The 24,373-nt window shown below is 39.3% G+C and overlaps 1 protein-coding gene across 2 annotated transcripts in view; it reads left to right on the top strand.

Annotated features, from left to right (window-relative positions):
• Window positions 1-1,132: 1,132 nt before the first annotated feature.
• PDCD6IP (programmed cell death 6 interacting protein) overlaps window positions 1,133-24,373 on the top strand; it is a 70,324-nt gene continuing 47,083 nt past the window's right edge. The window contains exons 1-5 of one of the 2 annotated variants that reach the window (XM_008539242.2): window positions 1,133-1,721; window positions 14,028-14,082; window positions 15,461-15,530; window positions 21,961-22,088; window positions 24,158-24,311. In XM_008539242.2, coding sequence (XP_008537464.1) covers window positions 1,513-1,721; window positions 14,028-14,082; window positions 15,461-15,530; window positions 21,961-22,088; window positions 24,158-24,311 — 616 coding nt within the window. In that variant the 5' untranslated portion in view covers window positions 1,133-1,512. The remainder of the gene's footprint in view (window positions 1,722-14,027; window positions 14,083-15,460; window positions 15,531-21,960; window positions 22,089-24,157; window positions 24,312-24,373) is intronic. The other variant, XM_008539241.2, reaches the window with a different exon arrangement.

Here is a 24,373-nt window from a genome sequence, read left to right as displayed (position 1 = left end):
GTAATACTTCTAGAGCTTTTTTTGTAGTACATAAAAACACATATGTACATTTTGTAACCAAAATGAGATATCATCATAACATACATACTGTTCCGTGACTTGCTCTTTTCAGTAAATGACCTCTACCTTTTCAAGGCAATACTTTTTCATCTTGTACTCAGTCCATCTATATTCAGATTTCTTCAGTTCTCCTTAAGATGCATTTTATAGGTGGTCTGTTCAAACCAAGATTCAATCCAGGCTCTTAAGTCCCTTAAATTTCTTTTCATAGAGCAGTGGCTTTTTTCATAAGAATAAGTTGTTGAAGAGATGGGGTCAGTTATCTTGCAGAATGTTCTATTTTCTAGATGTTTGGTTACTTCCCATGGTATCATTTAGTTTGCTCCTCTATCCCCTGTATTTCTTATACATTGTGTAATAAATGCAAAGGTTTGATAGATTCAAGTTAAATATTTTTGCCTGGAGTATATCATAGATGATATTGTATACTTTATACTACATCCCATCAAGAGATACACTATCAGATTGACGCACAGGGGGCCTTCCTAAAACGTAAATTGTATCATGTCACTATTGCCTAACTGCCATTTATAGCTTCCTGTGTATATTTTACAATACAAATTCTTTAACTTGGCCTACAAGCTTCTCAATGATTTGATGCCTGCTTACTCTTCCAACTTTATTTCGTTCCATTCTCTACTTTTCTATATTTCATTCCATTCTCTAGTTTTTAAGAGTAGAGAAAACTACTTAAGTTTTTTGCCACACTGTTTGCTTCAACTCCCTGAACGTGGTAAGTACTTGCCTCTTACGACCTTTGCACTCACTGCTCCTTGGTCTGCGAGGCTCTTCCTTGCCACTCTCCTAATGTCAAGCATCGTCTCAAACTGCAGGTTATTTTAAGTTCACCTTCTCAGAGAAACCTTCTCTAATTATCTTGTTTAAATTAGGTTCTTCCAAAGAATCTTAATATCCTACATGCTAGTCCCTGCGTCCTTACCTGACTGTAGCTTCACAACGGCAGGGACCTTGCCTACCAGGCTCAGTACTTGCACACAGCAGCGCGGTGAATGAACTACCATAGGTCACAATAACCCTGAGGCTGCAAGCTCTTACGTTGCCGCAAACTCTCGCAGGTGGCAGTAAGAGGAGTCCTTCACCGAGAAGTCGTTCGAGTGGAGGAATAGTTACTTTTACATGAAAGCGCCCTGTCCACCCGCCGCGGCAGCAGGCGGGGAAGAGATACCCACACGCAGAGAAAGCCGACACCTTATCACACGGCGCAGGCAGTGCTGGGCCCAGGTAAGCGGCGCCGCCCCCTTGACTCGCTCACGTGACCGCGGGCTGCGCCTGCGCGGGAGCTCCCGGAAGTGGCCGGACCCGAAGCGCAGGCCCAGCGCTTGTCCGTCAGCCCGTCGGTCCGCCAGTCCGCCAGCCAGGTACCCAGCGCGCCTCGGTTCTCGTCGCCGTCCCGCGGTCTCTGTGGCCTGAACGGCGGTCGAGCAGCTCGCCATGGCGTCGTTCATCTCGGTCCAGCTGAAAAAGACCTCGGAGGTGGACCTGGCCAAGCCGCTGGTGAAGTTCATCCAGCAGACGTACCCGAATGGCGGGGAGGAGCAGGCCCAGTACTGCCGCGCGGCGGAGGAGCTCAGCAAGCTGCGCCGCGCCGCCCTCGGCCGCCCGCTGGACAAGCACGAGGGCGCGCTCGAGACGCTGCTGAGGTGGGCCTGGGGCTGCGCGGGGAGGTTGTCCGCAGCCTGCCGCCCTCCTTCCCTCCTCCACCGTTCCTTCCTCTCCCTCCCACCCACGGCCCCTGCCCCGGCCCCGGCCCGGCCGCCCCGCCCTGGCTTGGCCGGGCGCGTAGGTGTGGTCTGCATTCCTTCCTGGTGAGCAGAGCGGCCCGCAGGCCACCGCCGACCCTGCCCGCTCTTGCTGCCGGCCCTCCCCCAGCCCTCGGTCCGCCGCGGCTCGGTCGATCGGATACCTGGGAGGAAAGATCTGCCACGTACTTGATGTCTCCTGCCACGTTTACCCAGAACTAGTTTTCTTCACTTTTGGGGGGTCTGTAACTGAGACTCCCTTTCCCCCGTTTTTGGGGGAAATCACCGCAAAACTTTCTTGGTTAGATTTGGATTTCATAATACTAGTTGCTGGAGGGAAGTGGGAGAATTGGGACACTGAAACACGTCTGTTACTTATTACATTGTCCACTTGTAATGAGCCATCTTTCTAAGTTCATCATAATCAAGTGACATGGAAAATTCCAGCGGTTAGGAGCTACAATTATTTGAAATCAAGCTTGAGTGACATAATGGAACGTTCAAGATAGGTTGCTTAAAATCAGTTTGTTCCCAAGCAGGTATGTGCATGATGGAGTAAATCTGTTGTCTTAGCAAGTGCTTAGTGAGCTCATGCTGTATTTATTAAGAGCCCCTTTTGTGGTGCTTTCCAGTTAGGATGGCGGAACATTTTTATAGTTAAAAAATTCCTTTCACCTGCCTTATTAATGATCTCATTTCCTGTGTATATCATACTCATGTTTCACAGGAGAAACATAGCTGTTATAGGATGCAGGTAGGAGAAGCCCAGGTTAAACTAGTTTATTTGTTCTGATAACTGAAAAGTCTAGGAATATTGCTTCCTTAGCTTTAGGCCTCACTGGAGATCATCTGGCCTCCATGATGGTTCCCTCTTAGGCGAGCTTTGTTCCTGTATTGGGAGAGCTGGCCACTGGCAGCTCATGCCGTAGTTACAGTGGTTGGTAATAATCAGGATCTTACATAAGAGAGTGCTCTTCTCCTTAAGGCTGGCGAAAGTCCAGGGGAGGCTTCCGATTGGGTTGGCTTGTGCCCATTTATGATGATGGGAAATGGGCTAATTTAATTGCCCTTGTCTGAGTCACTCTTCTGGTTTAACTCCTCCATCTTCCACGGATCAAAGCAATATTGCTGTGGACTGGAGAAGGGCTGGTTCCCCAAAAGGAGGATACTGAATAGATTGCTCAGAGAGATTATGACCCCTTTGTGTCAATTTTAAAGATAAGGCTCTTGGGTGGCAAAGATCGTTAGTTTGATACTTCTATAAGAATTTTTAAAGATAATTTAGGAGCACTTAGCCAGTCTTTAGAATCAACATACTTTAAAAAATCTCCAAAGCAGTTTTTATGTAGACATGAATAGTATTCAGTGAGGATTTTCCATATGTACTATTGAAAAAGCATGGATGTGTGGTATAACGAACACTATGATAATCTTGTTGAATTGATGAGGTTTGGTTCCAACCCTTAAGGAGCCTGGAGTCTTCAGAGAAAATTAGTGCATAGATTTCAGACTAACAGACAAGAGGGAATAGTGGGGTAGTGGTTCTGATAGGGTTCTGTTGTGAACTTTAAAACTTCATTGATTTGTTCATTCCTTTATTCTTTTCCCAGGCGTAAATGTGAGAACTGTTCTTAGGTACTAGAGCTGTTGCAGGGATAGTCTCTTTGAAACTAACCATATTTCTTTAATCACCTCTGTATTATCCTCTCCTAGTGCATTCATTCAACAACTACATTTTTTTCACTTGTTCTTCTAGTGGGGTTAGAGTAAGCTAATAGATACTACAGCTGATTAAATTTTATAGTGGAAGTGTGTACACAAATTCCTTGGGTATATATGCTGTAAAAATGAAACAATTGTGAGATGTTCATTCAATCAAGCAGAATATCTTACTTTTTTTTTTTTTTAAAGATTTTATTTTTTCCTTTTTCTCCCCAAAGCCCTCCGGTACATAGTTGTATATTCTTCGTTGTGGGTCCTTCTAGTTGTGGCATGTGAGACGCTGCCTCGGCGTGGTCTGATGAGCAGTGCCATGTCCGCGCCCAGGATTCGAACCAACGAAACACAGGGTCGCCTGCAGTGGAGCACGCGAACTTAACCACTCGGCCACGGGGCCAGCCCCAGAATATCTTACTTTTAATAGTTATGTTTGGAGCTAGCCTTGATGGCCTAGTGGTTAAAGTTTGGTGTTCCTGCTGCTTTGGCAGCCCCGGGTTCATTTCCTGGTCAAGGAACCATGCCACTGTCTGTTAGTTGCCGTGCTGTGGTGGTGGCTCATATAGAAGACCTAGAATGACTTACAGCTACGTATACTACCATGCACTGGGGCTTTGGGGAGGAAAAAAGATTGTGTTTGGATAAGTGTGAAAACTGAACATTGATTTACATATTTTTAACTTGACGTTTAGGTAAAATTTTTGAAAAAGAGGATTTAAGCTAATTCTTAAAGAATAGAAGCTAGCTTGATAAGTACTGGTACACAGCTTCATGTATAGGTCCAGTGATGGACTTGACATTTTATTATTACTAACTTGTAGATGTTCTATTAAAAATTTTTTTTTTAAGATTTTTTGTTTAAAATTTTTCCTTCTCCCCAAAGTCCCCCAGTACATAGTTGTATATTTTCGTTGTGGGTCCTTCTAGTTGTGGCACATGGGACACCTCTTCAACATGGCTTGATGAGTGGTGATAGGTCCGTGTCCAGGATTTGAACCGGTGAAACCCTCGGCTGCTGAAGTGGAGCGCATGAACCCAACCACTCGGCCACAGGGCTGGCCCCTATTAAAATTTCTTAAAATACACATTTGTGTGTATGATATTGAGAATGAATGTCATCCTTTATAAAGTGACTTTAACTAAAAATTGATTTACAAGAGCCTTGGTAAATGGTGAGCTTTAGGGTGATCAGATGGGAACCCTGATGTGTTTTGGGGAGGAAAACTCCAGATAGCAGTGTCTGTGTCCTTTATGGTGATCAGTTTCTTTAGAGAGAAAGCTTCCAGCCTTCTTCCATGAGAAAGCCTGGTTGTCAGCTTTGTGAAATACGATTGGGCACAGGGAGGTTGGGGACCCACATAGTGGTGTATGCAGTCTTTTATATCATCTAGTTTTAGTGTGGCACCTGTATTATGATTGGATTCAGCTGCATATGGTAGATCTCAAATTATCAATGAGTTAAATTATGGTTTTATTCCTGTGTAAAAAGTTGGTAGATAGGTAATGCTGGTAGTCTAGGGCTGGTATCATGGTTCTGTGAAGTTCATCGGGCTCAGACTCCTTCCACCTATCTGCTCTATACAGTCCTTGTTCTCAGGGTCCATTTAGCAGTCCTACCCAAGGTTCAGACAGTGTGATGGAGGAAGGGAGAAAGGACGCAGAAGGCTCTACCTCCAGAATGTTTCCTGGAAACTGCCCCACAACACCCTGCTTATGTTATTGGCTGTTATGTATGTCCGCATCTCATAGAAGTATGGGATAGGAACAGGAATTTTTATTAAAGGCAGCCGTATACCCAGCTAAAATCTGGGGTTCCATAGAAAGAAGGAGGAGAGAGAATGATGTAGGCAATTAGCACCCCCAACTGTAGCCGCTCAGTCCCCATGCTCCCCACTTAGCTGTGCTTGATCCGCACCTTAGCTGTTCTTGATATCCCTAACATTTTCCTGAGAGTAAACCTGCCCTCAGAGTAGAGGAACTGTGGGCCTAAAGCTTTCTTTCAAAGATTTTCGTCCACGTTTGCTCTTCCCAGCCTCACGTTGCATTCTTGTCTTCAGTGGTACCTCATGCTTCTTAGTTCAGATCCTTTCTCCCTTCTCTGGTGTGATTTGGCTTATACTTTGTTAGCTCCCTTCCCTGTAGGCAGGTAGATTTTCAGCTTTCTCTTCTTCATTATTCACTTTTCACCTTTTAGAAAATTTCGGGAAAGCTCTGTAAGCTATTGTGCCCTTTCCCATTTTCTTTGTCCTTGTGCATTTACGTCTTTTTAATTTTTTTGTGTGTGTGTGAGGAAGATTGGCCCTGAGCTAACATCTGTTGCCAGTCTTCCTCTTTTTGCTTGAGGAAGATTGTCGCTGAGCTAATAACTGTGCTAATCTTCCTCTGTTTTATGTGGGGTGCCGCCAGAGCATGGCTTGATGAGCAGTGCTAGGTCAACACCCAGTATCCAAACCTATGAACCTCAGGCCGTCAAAGTGGAGCACGTGAACTTAACTGCTCTGCCACCAGGCTGGTCCCCTTAATTTTTTTATTCCTTTTTAGTGGGATTTTGGGAGGGAGCAGAAAAGGCTGTTTATTCACATCTCTTTGTTTAACTGGAAGAGGGTATCTGCATTTTCAGCTTTCCACAGTGGTGGTATCAGTTTTCATTCCCATCAGGAGGTATATGTGACTTTTTTCTGCCTACACATCCTTGCTAATACTCTCTGATTAATAATTTAAATTAATTGCTTTTTGCTAAACTGATGGATGAGACATGGTACCTTGTTTTAGATAGTATTGCCCTGACTTCTCTGAAGTCGAGCATCTTGTGTTTACTGGTCCTTTAGTTTCTTTTTCTGTGACTTGCTTGTTCTTTTTTTTGCCCATTTTCTAGGTTGCTTGGTTTTTCCTTACTGATTTTTGGGAGTTATTAACATTTTCTGTTTATCCTTTTTCCATTGTGTGTATTGCAGATAATCTTCACATCTGTTTCTTGTCTCTAATTGTGTTTATGGTATCTTTTTTTTTTTCTTGGTGAGGAAGATTGGCCCTGAGCTAACATCTGTTGCCAATTTTCCTCTTTTTGTCTGAGGAAGAATGGCTCTGAGCTAATGTCTGTGCCAATCCTCCTCTATTTTGTATGTGGAATGCCACCACAGCATGGCTTGATGAGCGGTGTGTAGGTCCATACCCGGGATCTGAACCTGTGAACCCTGGGCCACAAAGTGGAGCATATGAACTTAACCACTATGCCACCAGGCTGGCCCCAGTGTTTATGGTATCTTCTGTCACACAGAAGTCCTTGCAAACGTTTTATTCTCCTCATAAGCAGTAGTTATAATTTTTTTCTTACTCCTTTTTTTTTTCTTCTCCCCAAAGCCCCCCAGTACATAGTTGTATATTCTGGTTGTGAGTGCCTCTCGTTGTGCTATGTGGGACGCTGCCTCAGCATGGCCTAATGAGTGGTGCCCTGTCTGTGCCCAGGATCCAAACAGGTGAAACCCTGGGCCGCCAAAGTGGAGCGTGTGAACTTAACCACTTGGTCATGGGGCTGGCCCCAATTTTTTTCTTAGTCTTAGTGTTGTGCGTGTGTTATGTATGATTTTCCTCCTTGATGAGATTTGCTGAAGGTTTGGAGCCACCTTTTTCCTTTTTTAAAACCAAATCTGAGTTGTTTTGGTTTGTTTTCTGCTTTTGTCATTCACTTATTTTCTTTTTCTTCTTTCTGTCTTTTTATGTTGAATGATTATCTTTTCATATTTTTTGTTCTTCGAATACATTTATTTTAGTACTGTATGTTTTTTCTCAGCCTGCTTTGGGCTGCATCCAACTGGTTTTGATATGTAGTAGTCTCATTGACATTTTTTTAATTGTAATTTTAGTTTTGCTTTCTTTAACTTGAGTCATTTATATAAATTTCGTAAAATTTCTAAGTAGATTTATCACTCTTTTGTGGGTTAAATATTTAGTTTATTGCATTATAGTAGTATCTTTTTCATTTGTAAAATAAAGTTGATGGAACTAGTCTTGTAATTTCTGAAATTTTTTCAAGTACTAGTGTTTTACAGATCAGGAAAGAGAATATTGCTGTTCCGTTTTACTTCACAACTGTACTTTACATTCCGATTGTTGGTTTAGGGGTGAAGATATTGAGATAATAGTAGCACTAATGACGTTACCACAATTTGTTAATCAAGTAGTGTGGAGGATATAAAGGTATATAGTGCTTGGCCTTTGGTCTCAAGGAGTGTCTATAGTTGCCAGACCTTAATTTGGCTCAGTAATTTTATTCCGTATAGATGAATAAACATGAAAATTTAAAGGAAGATTAAAATCTGATTTGTTTTTCTGTGTTCTGACTTTTCTAATGTTTAGTAAGTAAAATAGCTTCTCAGGACTGTTTCATTCTGTGTACCTTAAAGAGAATCTTCTGTGAGAATCTTTTGCACACAGGAGGTTTAAGCCCATGCAGCTCACTTTGTGGCAGCATTAGACTAAGATCCTGCCCTCCTGACTCCCTGGCTAGTTACTTTCCACTGTACTCTGCTGCAACAGTGCTTCATTAATGATTCTGCATTTGAGAAAGCGAGTGAAGAAGTGTGAAAGTAAGGTTCAGGAAGGCTCTATTAACTCTGACCAGTGTCTGGCCTGTCTCTTTGAGATCTGTTGTTTCCCTTTCTGGCTGATGGTGGTTAGAATTGCGCGGCCCTAACTGCTGACTGGAGCTGTGTAGGTTATGCGAATTTGCATTGCAGTATCACTTTCGCTAATGTGGGTTGGTTGTTCTCCATTTCCACACCTTCCTCCTAAAAAGTTTTTTTTGAACTGGAATTTCTAATAAGAATTTGTCCTATACTTAGCTTTGGTATATTCAAAGAGATACATTCATTTCCTAGTTTTTTTCCCACGCTATTTTAAAAATTGAGTGATTAGATATTTGCTGTAAAGTGACTGAGTTTTATAAAATATTGGGGAACATATGAAGGTACTTCTGAATAGTTGCAAAATAATAATTTGTAGCTACCCTTTTATCCAACATGTACTATGTGTCCAGACACTATTTTAAGCATTTAGTATATATTGTATCACTTGTTCCTCATAAGTTAAATGAGGTATTGCCTTCACTTTAGGAAGGGTTTAGAGGTTGAGTAACTTGCACATAATCACACAGCTAAGAGTTAGTGGAGCTGGGGTTCAAACTCAGGGTTGTCTAACTTGAAAGCCTGAGCTCTGTGCACTATGGCATCATTCCTTTTAAGTATGTTTAGGATTTTATAGTTGATTAAAAAAATTCCGCTTATTTCTAAAATAAAATCTTTGAAGATTCTTTGCAGCATCATTTCTCACAATGCACTTTTTTTTTTTGCCAACTCAGTGTAGCATACTGGCTTTCCATCTTCCTACTTGTAGAAAACTTGCAGCCTACGTCTACTTTGTAGGAGCTATATCCTGGGCTAGAATCTGCTGATATAGTAAAGCATATTTAAAGATGAAGAGAGGGGTGTGGTAGAGTCTCTCGTTTCTGCTCTTGTTCCCTCTCTAGAGAACTTTGATACCTGGGATCTCGGCTGAACTGTGAGGGCTCGTATATGGTGGAATTATATCGAAGGAGTACCTTGTATTTAGTGCTCTAGGAACAGCGTTTTGCCTGTGGTAACTGCAGTTAGCAGTGGCTACTCTCTTTTGAAAAACATAGTTGACCTCTTTGTTGGTGTTTACTCCGTATTAGATATTGTTGATTTCCAGTGACTGCCCTCTTGTACTTTTATTTCAGATTACACCACCTGTCCAAAGACAGCTTTTTTACTTTGAGGATTTCATCACATAGCTTCTAGTCATCTAAATATAGGACATAAATGCACTGTTTCCCCATGCAACTCAAGTTTTGAGAGTTGACCCCAACAGCTTTGGAGTGAAGAGAGTAGATATAAAAAATTTACTACATTCTGTTTAGCCTTTCTTTTTTTCCTGATCCATTTGCAGAGCGAGTAGCTGCGTCTCCTATTATTTCCTTTCTCGCTTACTGTAGAGGAGATTGGTGCGAACGGTTCGACTGTGGACCTTCCTTGCTTGCTTTAGAGCAGAGGTCGGCAAACTAAGGCCCGCCCAGCTGCCTGTTTTTGTATGGTCCACTGGCACCACTCTAGTGAATTAACACTGCAAGCCTTGGAGACGCCCTGAGGTGTTCGCCTCTGCTCCATCCTCCCCTTTATTCCCAGCACCTGCCTCCCTGGCTAGTGGCCATGCCTCAGTGCTACCCAGGGCTTGTTCTGGTGCCCCCTGCACATTGGTACTCCACTTGACAATGGCCTGACATTGAATGGTAGGATCTCAGCCTGGGAATTGGTGACTCAGCATATTGCCTTGTCTCCAGCCAGCTGTGCCAACTGCCCAAATTGAAATGGCTGGGCTCTCTGGGAGGAGAGAAGGGCGGGCTGGAATTTGGTTGTCACTGGGGCAGAGTGAAACTGACTGTTGGCCACCACCCATTCCTCTCCGCTGAGCCCCTCTCCACCAGACTGTATACTCTGTTTTCAGAGAACATCTTCAGCTAGTGGCAGTTGGACAACTGTGTATCTTGTGTGTCCACCAACTTAGATGGCCCAACCCAGGTGAAAAGGGTACAGGGAAGGGCAGGAGTTTTCTTTCTTGTTATGTAAGTACCCACATAGTATCCTTGATTTTGCCTTCTGCTTGGCAAAGCCTAGAATAGCCCTTTTCGGACAAAGTTTGTCAATCCCTGCTCAATAGCCACATCGGCCTCCTTGCTTGCCATGCACACTATTGCCTTAGGCCCTTGGTACTTGCTCTTCACTCCTTATGGTCATGTCCCTTGGTAGCTTTTGTTCATTCTCAAAACAGAGAGTATTTGGTTTTAACTCTTCAGAGATAAGAAAAAAGGTAACTTAAGAAATTTGCATTTTACTCATTGTTTGGTGCTACCATAAAACAGTGCTAAATATATTATAAACTGTTATAAATTCTATGAAGGAAAAGTTCAGAGGCCTAAGAGATTATAAATGGAGAGGGGAGCTAATTTAAAAAAGGAGTTACATTGACTGCCCTTATCACTTCTCCACCACCATGGACCACCCTGGTCCATGCTAGCATCATCTCTTGACTGGATTACCGCAGTAGTTTCCTGACTGATTTCTCTGCTTCTGCCCTTGCATACCTGCAAGTCACTTTTCTACATCGCAGCCATGGTGACTATGTGAAAATAGATTAGCTCGTGTTACTCTTTTGTCCAAACCTCTAACGGTTCCCCCCTTACTCTGTGTAGTAGAAGCCAAAAGTCTTAACAGATGCACTCAAGGCATCATTACTTCTTTGATTTCATCTCCTCCTATTTTCTCCTGTGCTTGCTCTATGGCTGTATTGGCCTCCTTGCCATCCATGGCAGGGGCATTTTCAGGCATACTCTTCTCTTAGCTTCTTGGCACTTGCTCTTCCCTTGACTGGTAATGCTTTTCTCACATATCTGCTTGGCTCACCCCATGACCTCCTTCATGCCTTCTCTATTATTCATGATATTTAAAAAATTTTTATTTTTTACTTTTATGTAGTCAAGTGACCATATTATTTAAAACTACAGTCTTTTTGGGGGCTGACCCCGTGGCCAAGTGGTTAAGTTTATGTGCTCTGTTTCGGGGGGCTGGGGTTTAGCCAATCAGATCCTGGGTGCAGACCTAGCACCACTCATCAAGCCACGCTGAGGTGGCGTCCCACATAGAAGAACTATAAGAACCTACAACTAAGATATACAACTATGTGCTGGGTGGTTTTGGGGAGGAAAAAAAGGACGAGTGGCAACAGATGTTAGCTCAGGGCCAGTCTTCCTCACCAAAAACAAAAACAAAAACAAACCTACACTCTTCTCACTTCACCCCATACACACACCTTATCTCTCTTACCTCTTTTTCTCCATAGCACTTACCGCTGTCTACTATATTTTTACTTATTTTGTCTCCCCGTCTAAAAATAAGCTTTGCAAGGGTGCAGATTTTTAAATGTTTATTTACTGCTGAATTCCTATGTCCTAGAACTGTGTTTGATGCCTAGTAAACTCTTAGTATATATTTGTTGAATGAATGAATGAATGAATGAGGAAAGGCTTCTTTCATGACATGTCTGCTTAGAATAGAAGAGTGGAAAATTGTGATGGGAAAAGTTTCCAGGTACAGAGAAAAAAATGGGTGAAGGCCCTAAACCAGGAGAGAGCATAGCATTTAGTGACTAGAATGTGTAGTGAATATTCTGAGGTGAGACTGGAGAGTAGACTTTTGTACAGGTGATCCTGACCTTGTCAAATGTTTGGACGTAATTTTAAGTACAATGAGACTTCATTAAAGGGTTTGAGTACCTAAGACTTCAGAGATCATTTCCTAAGTACAAGAGTACTCTCTACATGACCACAATACAACTTTCAAAATCAGAAAACTAGCATTGATTAAATATTGCAGTTTTATCTGTAGAACTCATTCAAATTTTGCCGATTCTCCCAATAGTGTTATTCATAGGTCCAGGTATCTAATCCAGGATCCTGCATTGCATTTAATTGTCTCTTACTCTCCTTCAATCTGCAACAGTTGCTCAGTTTTATTTGTCTTTCATGACCTTGGCATTTTTGAAGAGTACAGGCTAAGTTACTTTGTAGAATGTCCCTCAATAAGGCTGTGTCTTGTATTTTCTCATGGTTTCTGCATTCCCTATCATTGAAGTGATGCTGTGTTCTTTTTAGTGCATATCAAGAAGAACATGATGTTGATTTGTCCCATTGCTGGTAGTGTTTAACTTTTATGACTTAGTTAAGATGGTGTCTGCCAGGTTACTTGACCATACAATTAATAAGTATGTTTGTACTACTTATTTCGTATTTTGTGGGGAGATACTTTGAGACTTTGTAATATCCTGTTTCCGTCAAACTTTCAGCTTTTAGCATCCGCTGATGAATCTTACCTGAATCAGATACTGTGATCTGAAAGGTACCAAATGCTGATTTTTCTAACTCCATTTCTTTTAGATTTATTAGTTGGCATAGTATAGTAGGATAGAGCTTTCCTTCTCTCTTCACCTATTTATTTAATTTTCTTCAGAATGGTGTTATTTTCCTCAATGGGTTATGATTTATTTAGTTTATTTAAATTCTTCTGTACTTGGCTAGTGGAAGCCCTTTAAAGCTAGTTCCTGTGTCATTTTGACATGTCCTCATCATTATTTGCATATTTCCTTAACTTTCTGGCATAGGAAGATGTTTTATACCTGTTTTTGTATCTTTTCACTATATTAAAAAATGAATTCAGGGGGCCGCCCCGGTGGCACAGTGGTTGTTTGCACGTTCTGCTTCTCAGCGGCCTGGGGTTCTCCGGTTCGGATCCTGGGTGCAGACATAGCACCACTTGGCAAAAGCCATGCTGTGGTGGGCGTCCCACGTATAAAGTAGAGGAAGACGGGCATGAATGTTAGCTCAGGGCCAGTCTTCCTCAGTAAAAAGAGGAGGATTGGCAGTAGTTAGCTCAGGGCTAATCTTCCTCACACACATACACACAAAAATGAATTCACTCTGATACCTCCAATTCCAATCCAAAGCTACAGAGTTTATTCTAGCCTTCTCCCTTCCCATATTTGTAATTCCTTTCCGTGATAGTTAGAAACCTGACTCCCATTGTCTTGAGTGTATTTACTTAGTTGCTCAGTTCTTCCTGTTTGTAACCAGACTCATGGCCATGTCAGCCAAAAACTTGATCCCAGACACATTGCACCTCCTCCTGAAAACTTGGCCTTACAGATAACCATTGGAAAGAGCCCTGTTGAAGGGGGGACAGAGTTGGGCAGTAATAAGGGAAAGAGGAAAGATTAGAGGCCAGTTAGAAAGCTTGGCCTGGGGCACCACCCAACCCCCCTTGCTAGCTCAAAGGTCAACCTGATCAGGGGGAAGACTGCTTCCTGTTTGATGATGTTGCGGCAGCTGTGTGGAAAATAGATTAAAAAGAATGAGGAAGGAGAAAATGAGACAGGGAGATTGGCTAGGAAACTTTTGGATTAGTCTACTTTAAAGGGAGGGTAGTGAAACCGTGTGGCAGTGGTGGAGATACACAGAAGTGGACATACCCAAAACATGTTTGAAAGTTGGTAAACCTGATTTTAATCATCACCCTGCCAGATATATTAATTTGCCCAAAGGACATAAACAGTTATCTTAATAAGAAATAGTACTTTAAGAAATACACTGCTTTGCTGAGCAGTGTTAGTTTGCTTTTAGCCAATACTGGTTGATAAATATTTTTCTTTGGTGATGAGTGTGAATTTTTTGTTCACAATTTTTTCTGCATGTATTTTAACTCCTGGTTTACACATTAAAAGACTATGTTCATTAACTTTAAAATAGCTGATTGAATATGATTTGTGGGCCACTCAAAGTAAACATGAATAATTTTAGTATAAACCAGTTATTTACATGTATGTGTAATATTTAACTCTAATAATTTTTAATTTTGTTCTATTTTTTAGATATTATGATCAGATATGTTCCATTGAACCCAAATTCCCATTTTCTGAAAATCAGGTAAGTCATTAATTTTAATTTGTGTTAAAGTTATATGATAATGGCAAATCACCCATTTCCTCCCACCCATGGTATAATTTCATTAAAGTAAATGATACCTTTTCTCTATCTTTAGGTTTTTATGAGACTTTTTAATACAAATTAGAAGCTTTTTAAGCCCATCTGATATGAGTCTGTGTCCTTTTGAAGAGTCTTCCGTACCTCTATTCAAGTCATTCCTCAGTCATTTCTGGGCTAATGTAGAGCATTGGTCTACAATTTTTTTTCCCTGCATTTTATATCAGTAGGATCTATTGAATGATTAATATAATCTATGTTGTCCTTCCTTTTTTGGCTTTTACAGAATTAAGAAGGAAACTGTAATTCAGAAAGTATTATTCTCAGTTTATGTGCTTCAAAAATTATTGACGTAAATTATATTTGCATATAAAGTTGCAAATGCTATTATGATTAGATATTAGACTATAAGAATGTCAACTTTACTTTTTCTTAAAGGCTAGATATTGAAAATGGTGATTTCTTACAGTTTTATTTGGGGGACTTGTTAAAAACTTTGTGTGACATTTCTAAATTTTAAAATAGTTTATGTAGAATCCTTTAAATGTTCTCCTACTAAAGTTTTTATAGTTGAAATAATATGTTGAGATTTGCTTTGAGATGCTCCAGGAAAAAAGTACATGTGTGTGGGAGGAGTGTAGGGAAAGTGGGAGGTAGATGAACCAAAAAGGGCAAAAGGCTAAAACTGAGAATTCATTATGTTATTTTCTCTGGTTTGGTGTATATGGAAAATTCTCTAATCCAGAGTTAAAACATTTTTGTATTGGATTGCAATACATAATTTAAAAGAGGCTAAGTTCTTTTTAACCTTTGTATGTAGAATATTTTAGGAGAGTGAGATGCAGTTTTTTTATTAAGTAAATTTTTAGTCATGTGTAACATACATTCAGAAAGGTGAACATATGTATATGACTTGAATCTTCACAAGTTTTTAATTTTATCTTCTGGGAAACCTGTCGTACTTACTTTGTTGCCTTTGCATCTCTGGCTTTGACAATCATTTATTAAGTGCCTGTTCTGTTCAAGCCATTGTGTGTTTGTAAAGATGAGTAAGATAGCGTTTTCAGCAGAAGACAATATATGTACAATTACTGAGGCAGAATGAACATTTGAAATTTCTTACTGCCAGTATTTTAATTTAAAAAGAGAAAATTTTATGGTCCAGGAAAAGGAGTTGGTTGTTTAGGGAAGATAATGTTTTAGACAGCAAGTTGAAGCCTATGTCCTTTTCCTCATTGTGGAATTTTATTCAAAAAAGACTAAATATTTAATGAGATCCAGGAAGGTAACATAATTTTCTATTTTCTCTCTTTCTGTCAAGATCTGCTTGACATTTACCTGGAAGGATGCTTTTGATAAAGGTTCACTTTTTGGAGGATCTGTAAAATTGGGTATGTAATTTTTTAATAAAAATGATAGGAAACTTGGTCTAACCACTTTGTATTGTTTTTGGCTTTTAAAAATGCTCTCCTCGTGACTTTGTAAATAATAAAAATTTTTGCATTTCATTTTCTTTTTAGCTTTCAACTTCTAATGCAATTTCCAAATATTTGTAGAGAGCCTACACCTTGCCAGGCACTGTCCTAGTTATAAAAATGAATAAAGCGATTGTACTCAGTCTGGTTGGGAAGACAGCTGATCGTTCTAAAATACAGTAGGTAGTATATCAGTCTATGAACAAACTTATGGGAGCATAGGTGAGGAACAAGTTAATGCTGCCTGTTGAAAGCAAGCAATGTTTGAGTGAGGCCTGGAAGGATGAATTTGTTTTTTCCAGGTAGAAAATAACATTATAGGTAGACCAGTATAACCAAAGGTCAGAAGAGTGGATGCTTTTTTATGTACAGCTCATCGAGTTAATTTTTTTGTGTGTTAATTTTCTCATCTATGAAGTGAGGAATAGTACTGTGAAGTATGATATATCTCATTGGGTTCTTATATGGATTAAATGAGAGAATACATGTAAAGTCCTTAGAACAGTGCTTAAATATTAGCTGCAAATTTATTTATGCAAATATAAATATTTATAGTATCTTATATATAGTATGTATGTATTATAGAATATATACTGTATAATATTACATAATATCATACAGTATAAATTATATATAATACATATTAATGTAATTATTGTTAAGCCTTGAAACCATAGATTGAATTGGGGATTATGGAGGGTGAAGACATTGGAAAGAAGATTATGAAAAGTTGCAAATATATTATGAACTTTACTCTTGTTTTTTATATGTTAATAGCTAACTAACATTTATTGAGTACTTATTTCACTTAGGGACTGTGGAAGGGGCTTTACACGTGTTACCTTACTGAATTCCCCAGTAACCCATTGAGGAAAGGCACTATGATTACTAATTGAGCAAACTGGTTTAGAAAGATTCAGTGGCTTTCTAAGATCATTTGGCAAGGATTTAATGAAGCTGGATCTGACTCCAGAAAGCCTAACTCCAGAGACTAGGGAGAGACAGACCAGTTAGGAGACTGATAAGGATGATGAGATTAGGCAAGGTCTTATATGTGAGTCAGAGGAGAAGGATGGGTTTAAGAGACATTTCAGGTGAAACTGACTGGTTCTGCCCACTATCTGTCAGAAGGAAGAGTAGGAATTGAGGGTGGACTCTAAGATTTGTAACTTGGTTTGACCTGTTGGATATTTATTGCTTTCAATACACAGGTTGAGCTTGACTTTTCTGTGTTATGTCTGGGTAGAAATTTGTCTTTGTTATTTGAAACTAATGGATTTAAACCTCAAAAGATGTAGACACATTGATTTGGGAATGATTATCACTAAATGATAATAAATTTATCCCCTCTAGTAGACTATAGATTGGGAAAAGTATGAAAACCAGAGCTAGGGAAGATAACATTTAGGGGAAATAGAGGAAGAGATTCTGGGAATGAGGTTGAGAGAAAGCTTTTAGGATCTTGGAGCAACCAGGGAAAAACAGAGACATGGAATTGAGTGCCAGAACAGTTTCAAAGATAATGTAGTCCAGTGGTTCCTGAACTTGGCTGCACATTAGAATTACCTGAGGAAAATGTTAAAGATACAGATGTATCCTTAAAGATAAAGATAGAGAATGCCAGATGTGATAGGAGGAAATTTCAGGGATACTAATAATGGAATTAGTATCTTTGAAAATGTCTCCAAGTGTCTGTGATATTCATCTAGATTGGAACATCATGGAAAGAGTCACTGTGGCAGAGGTCAAGTCATGTGAGGTTGGAGAAGTCACTGAATTTGGCAGTGAAGGAAGTTTCACCAGGGGCATGCTGAGGAAGCCAGATTGCATCAAGTTGAGGGGTGGACCAGAACTGAGGAAAAGGAAACAGCAATTGTGCGTTGTTCATTTCAGAAAAATTGCAGTAAAGATTTGAGGATAAAGGGAGCATTATGCTGAGAGGGAGGCAAAGTCAAGAAAAGGATTTTTAGTGCTGTTGTGACAAGCAAATTGATAGGCTGAGAATAAGGAGCAGATGTGGGAGAACTAGGAGGTACTCACGTGGGATAGGCTAAGTGATGAGCCAAGTTCTTGGAAGAAGTGGGAAGCAAAGAAATTAAGAGCAGAAATAAAGCAGGAGGTAGTTCATCAAGGCATTTCTAGTAGCAAATGTGAATTAGATGTCCTTCAGTAATGTCTTGGTTAAATAAAGCATGGGCTACCCATTCATTAGAATATTATGTAATTTTAGAGTACTAAGAATGATAATGCAAATATGTATTTGTTGACATGAGAGGCTATGTCCAGGGAATATTGAATAAAACACCTGTTAGGGGCCAGCTCCGTGGCCAAGTGGTTAAGTTTGCGTGCTCCGCTGCGGCGGCCCAGGGTTTGGATCCTGGGCGAGGATATGGCACTGCTCATCAGGCCACGTTGAGGTGGTGTCCCACATCCCACAATTAGAAGGACCGGCAACTAAGATATACAACTGTATACAGGGGAGGTTTGGGGAGATAAAGCAGGGAAAAAAAAAAGATTGGCAACAGTTGTTAGCTCAGGTGCCAATCCTTAAAACAAAAAAAACCAAACACCTGTTATAGGTCAGAACTGCTGCATTGTACAACTCAAGGGGCCCTAGAGTTGGTCTCCTTGGAACACCGTTCATATAGAACCCAGCGTGATTACTGCTCCTGGAGTTGTGCGTTCCAGGCAATTTGAATATGGTATAGTATCCAATTTGTGAAAAATTGTATGTGTGAACATATATGTAGTTATTTGTGAAGATATTCACCCAAAAATTAACAATGGGTAACTCTGGGAGGTAGCTTATTGGGTGATTTTTAATTTATTTTCTTTTGTAGTTTTTTTTTTTTAACAATTGTTTGAATTTTAGAAAAACTTTTTATTTATAATCAAGCTGTTTTCATTTTGGAAAGTTTAGTGAAAAGAAGAGCTCAGGTGAAAAACAAGAATGGAGTTGAATATTAAGAAAAAAGAACTCTACAAAAAGGACAATTATATATTTATTTTAAAGAGAACCTGATTTAAGTTTAGATGTGATAGAAGAAATAATAAAGGAAAAAAGAAAAGATTTAATTACAAGAAAACATTTTCATAGAATCTCTTACACACGAGAAATTGTCAAAATAAAATGACAGATCACAGCCTGGGATGATAATGTTTATGGGAAATGCAATAGACCGGATATATGTCTTATATAGAAAAAGTTTACTTTTATCTGTTTGGAATATATTTCATTCTTCTTGAAACCTACTGACTTCTGTCATAGCGTTGACGAGTTGCTTCATATTTAGACTGTGACTTTCTCGTGCTGCTCTCTGTGTGTGTGTTTAGAAGTTTTAATTGCTTCACCACCACACACATTCTGTGCTTTTACCATATTCTGAAGGTATTCCAAACTCTCAGTCTTAACTATTTCTCTCTCTGGAGTCACCCCTTTTCCTGCGAGACTCCTGTTTCCGATGGCTTCTTGAATCTGGACTGTTTGCTATCCAAAGCTGCTGCATAACTATCATCCGGGACTGTCACTGCTCCCTTAGGTTAAAGCTATTGTTTTCTGGATATGGTGTCTAGCTCTTTCGCTGGAATATATTCTTAAGTAACTTTCAGAGAAAAGGTCAACTTTCTGAATCCTTTCTTTGTGAAAATGTCTGTATTTTGTCCTCACATGAGTTTGGTTTGAAATTCTGGCACCTGGGGCTTATGTCAAAAACCTTGGAGTCATTCTTGACACTTTCACTTCATTCCCCCCTGCATTCAATTAATTCATCAGCAAATCCTATCAGATTTTCTTTTAAAATACGTTCAAAATCCAGTCACTTCTCAGCACCTCTACTGCTGCCATTCTGGTCAGAGCCGCCATCACATCTCAGCACGTTACTGTAGCAGCTACCTGTCTAGTCTCCTGCTTCCACCAGGGTTGCTTCTCTGCGGTCTGTTGTCCACTGTGTGGGCTGAGTGAGTCTCTGTTCAAAACTGTTGACTTTCCACCTCATTAGAGTAAAAGCTAAAGGCTTTACAGTGTAAGTTGGCTTTTACTTCCCTGACGTCATTGCTTACCGTTTTGTCCCTTGCTGTCTTTTTTTCCGGCATACTGCCCTTAATATATATTTGTTGACTTAATTTGAGCTACGTTTCTTTAGAACTTGAAGGCGTTGTTCCCTTGTCTTTTACTATCCAATGTTACCTATGAAAAGTCTGATTTTTGTCCTTTTGTAGGTGACCTGTTTCTTTTTCTCTTGGGAAGATTTTTATAATTTTCTCTTTATCCTTCCTGTTTAGAAATCTTTAAAGATCTAATTGGCTCTGTTTTTATTCTTTGTGTATGGCATGTATTATTGGCCCTTTCAGTTTGAAGACTAATATCTCCCTTCAGCCCTGGGAAGTTTTTGTACATTTCTTTGATAATTTCCTCTTCACTTTTTTCTCTCTTCTCTTTGGAATGCTTTATTAGTTCAATGTTGGCTGTTCTGAGCTTCTCATTCATAACTCTTAGATTTTTCATTTCTTTGACTTTATTGGCTGCCTAGATATTATTTTCTAATCTTTTGAAAAACTTTCGGCAGTCAGGTTTTTAATTTCCTGGAGGTTTTTCTTATTCATGGATTGTTCTGTCTTTATAACATCCTGTTCTTGTTTTATGGGTATACCATCTTTGAATCTCTTTAAGAATGCTAATTAGGATCTTTGAAATGTTTTTTCTGTTATTGGAATTGTCTTCGTTTACTTTGGGCTTAATTTATCAGTTCACTTTGATCTTTATTTTGTTGTAGGCTCTCTTCACATCCTGGTTATTCTTGATTTTTCATATATTTATTTAAGAAAGTAGGTTAGAGTAGCTGGTATGTATGTCTGCCTCCCCTTTGGGTGAGGAGGCTAGAATTGAGTTGGAGATGAACTGAAAACTGGCCATTATTACAAGGGAGAGTACTAAAATGCTTTAACAGGGAGTTTTACTTCATGGCGCTGCTCTGGCACAAACACACAACTGTAGTGTTCTGATTCTCCTACATGCTTTGTTCAGTGTTTTTGTAAGGAACCTTCTGATTATTTTGCTTGGGCTCAATGTCTGGCACATTATGTGAGACCTTGAATGTCTCTGATTGAATTTGTCTTGTTTTTTAAATTATGGTAAAAACCGTATAACATGAAATTTACTGTCTTAACCAGTTTTAAGTGTATGGTTTCAGTAGCATTGAGTATATTCACATTGTTGTGAAACAGCTTTCCAAAACTTTTTGATCTTGCAAAACTGAAACTCTGTACCCATTAAACAACTCCCCTTTTCACCCTTCCCTCAGTCCCTGTTAACCACCATTCTATTTCTGTTTCAGTAAATTTGACTGCTTTAGATACCTCATAAGTAGAATCATACAGTATTTGTCTTTTTGTGATTGACTTATTTCACTTAGTGATGTCCTCAAGGTTTATCCATGTTATAGCATGTGGCAGGATTTCCTTCCTTTTTAAGGTTGAATAATATTCCATTATATGTATGTACCACGTTTTGTTTTTGTGTTCATCCATCACTGGACACCTGGGTTGTTTCCACCTTTTGGCTTTGTGAATAATACTGCTAAGAACATGAGTGTACAAATATCTCTTTGAGACCCTGCTTTCAATTCTTTTGGATATATACACAGAAGTGGAATTATTGGATCATATGGCAATTTTATTTCTAATTTTTTGAGGAACCTCCATAGTGTTTTCCACAGCAGCTGCAACATTTTACATTTCTACCAATAGTGCACAACAGTCCCAGTTTTTCTACATGCCTGCCAGTAATTGTTGTGTTCTGTTTTTTTTCCAAAGTAGCTATCCCGGCGGATATGAGATGTGTAGATTCTTGGTCATAGTTGTATTTTAGCCAGATAATCTGCTAGCCCTCTGAGAGATGCATTGGCTTAGGGAGTGAGACATAGATGGCCATCTAGGAGGTGCTTGCATTGGCTTAGGTTTGGAGTAGTGAGGAATTGGTTTAAATGTGGTGGGAAGATACAATTTTGAGAGAGGTGATGGAAAAATGGAAAAAATTTATTTGAATTTAAGTGAGAAAAGACATGAGAATGACTTCATTTTGAACCTAATAGCAATGTGGACGTAAAGGGAAGGAAAGAAGAATTTATTGATCTTTTGAGTTTTAGGTGATGGGAATATTGTTGTGGAAATAAATGCCTGGCAGGGCAGCTAGAAATATGGGAGCATATTATGGGTGAGAAAACAGGTCTGGAAACTGGTTTTTGTGAGAGCCCGTGGGATGGAGGTCATAGTATTTATTTCTCTTTGAAATATTCATTTTCTTTAGGAAAAATAATCTGATAAATTTTTTCTTCTCAATTTTTTACAGCTCTTGCAAGCTTAGGATATGAAAAGAGCTGTGTGTTGTTCAATTGTGCAGCCTTAGCTAGCCAGATCGCAGCAGAACAGAACCTGGATAATGATGAAGGATTGAAAATCGCTGCTAAGCATTACCAGGTATGCAGAACAGTAGTTACTACATAATGATCAAGACTGCATTGGATTAAATTGAAAATAATTTGTATTTAGGTTTATAGATGTTTCTTTACCCATAGGTTTTTTTTTGAAAAGTAATCTGCTTTTTAATGAGGTGATTCGTATTTTTGAAGCCCTTAGATAAATTGCTCACCTTTATACCCAGCACCTAGCACAGTGCCTGGCACACAATAAAGGCTCAGTATGTTGGGAGAACAAATGATTAAATGTTTGAGATGAAATCCTTGGTGAATAAATGACCTCATTTAAAAAATTTGTACTTTATTTTTATATATTTTTTTCCTTAGAGTGAGACACACGTAAAATTTCACTAGTGTCACAAAAATCAAGACCTCTTGGCAAGAAAATTTTAACTCTGAGACTTGTGGAGAGGTCATATTTAAATGTGGTCAGATTTGTAATGTTCTTCAGTTAGCTAAATTTAAATTTTACTTTCTGTCATTTACTAATATGGCATATTATTTACTCAGCTTTTTTTTTGTTTCAATTTAAAGAACGTAAGTGATTGTTGTTAAGTGGTATCATCTATAATTATGTTTTCATGTTTTATATTTCTTTATAATTTACAAAGTGTGTTCTGTACATTATTTTACTCTCAGATGAACGTGATACATGTTGTATAACGTCATTCTCATTTAACAGACAAGGAGACTAAAGGTCAGAAGTGTTACTAAAATGGTCCTTTGGAGTTTCAGGTGTTCTCTTTCCAAATTTTGTGGAATTCCTAATGGTCCTTCCACTGTCTCCCATCCTCTGGAATTTGCTTGTCTTAGAGGTGGAGTCTGAATTTTTCCGATTGTTTAAGTTTAAGGGAGAGGTGAGGAATGCTGTTCTAGGAAACAGAGAGAAAAATAGGCTTTAAGCAAACAATGTGCTTCAAATCGTGGCTTGCCATACAGTTTTGGAGGGGCACAGATGACAAACATGATGCATATACCTCCTCTTTTTGAGTCCGTAAATGGCAAATGTTTAAAAATGTGAAAATGAAGTAAAATTTTATTTAGTTAGTTGGCATGTGAGATCTTAGAGGGCATTCTGAATTATTGAGGACACATTCCATTCTGTGGTTAACCTCCGATTCACAGCAGGTGGCTTAGTGTGATGGGAGGAGAACTAGTGGTATTTGAAGACCTTGTTTAGGCTGTTTGCCACCGAGAAGCTGTGTACCCTTGGGTAAATTCTTTAGCTTCTGTAGGTATCCAGCTCCAATTTACGAATGAGAGACTGGATCTCTTGCTGTTCTGTCGGTGATTCTGTTAGTTTACTAAGCAAGCCCAACTGATCACTCCCTGCAGATATTCTAGTTTTACAATACTTCATGACTGCAGGAAACACGATGCTCACTTTAATACAGTTAACCCTGAATCGTCCCTGCAAAGCTTCTCTCTTTAACCCACACCACCTTTTAATCCCGGATTGACGTCTTTCTTTTATCCAGGATCATTTGTTTCATAAAAGAAAAGTTCTTTTAGTGTTAACCTCAGCAAAATATAATTGGGAAGAAAAATCTGATGGGGAACATTTCACCAGGGGGCTCTGAAAGCCAAATAGAAATTGTTAGCAATGAATGGTAATGCTGTTCCTTAGAGGACTGGGGATCTCTACCATTTGGGGTTTCCCCTAAGTGTCATGTTTAATTATGTGAGAGAGGAATTTGTTTGGGACCAAAACAAGAGCATTTTAGTACTAAAAACATTTTAGTAATGTTTTATCCTTGCCTCTATTCTCATGTTAGTTTTGAGGAAGTGTAGCTAAAAATGTTTAATCAATTTGTCCCATTAATTTACTTTGTTTTTTGCTGCAATTTACTTTTAATCTTTGTTAAATCTCCTTTTATTCTATAGTGTTTTAGAAAAATACCCTTATCATCTGTAGGTCAGATGTTTTAGATCTGTTTTGCACAATATAAAAATTTAAATACAGTAACTGATCAACTGAGTTAACATTTGAAATAATTTTGTGTGTAATAGTAGAAAATCGTCTTGCTGAGTTCCTAGATTTTTAAGAAATTCTCTTTTTCCTTCCTGTAGTTTGCTAGTGGTGCCTTTTTACATATTAAAGAGACAGTTTTATCTGCCTTAAATCGAGAGCCTACTGTGGACATATCTCCGGATACTGTTGGGACCCTCAGTCTCATTATGCTGGCACAGGCCCAAGAAGTATTTTTTTTAAAAGCCACAAGAGGTAATTCCAATTTGTTCGCCATTTTGTTGAATGTGAAAAGGAGTGATAGGCTGTTAAAATAA

Source organism: Equus przewalskii, chromosome 15, assembly GCF_037783145.1.
Source record: "Equus przewalskii isolate Varuska chromosome 15, EquPr2, whole genome shotgun sequence".
Classification (NCBI taxonomy): domain Eukaryota; kingdom Metazoa; phylum Chordata; class Mammalia; order Perissodactyla; family Equidae; genus Equus; species Equus przewalskii.
This window is presented reverse-complemented; position numbering and strand designations above follow the sequence as displayed.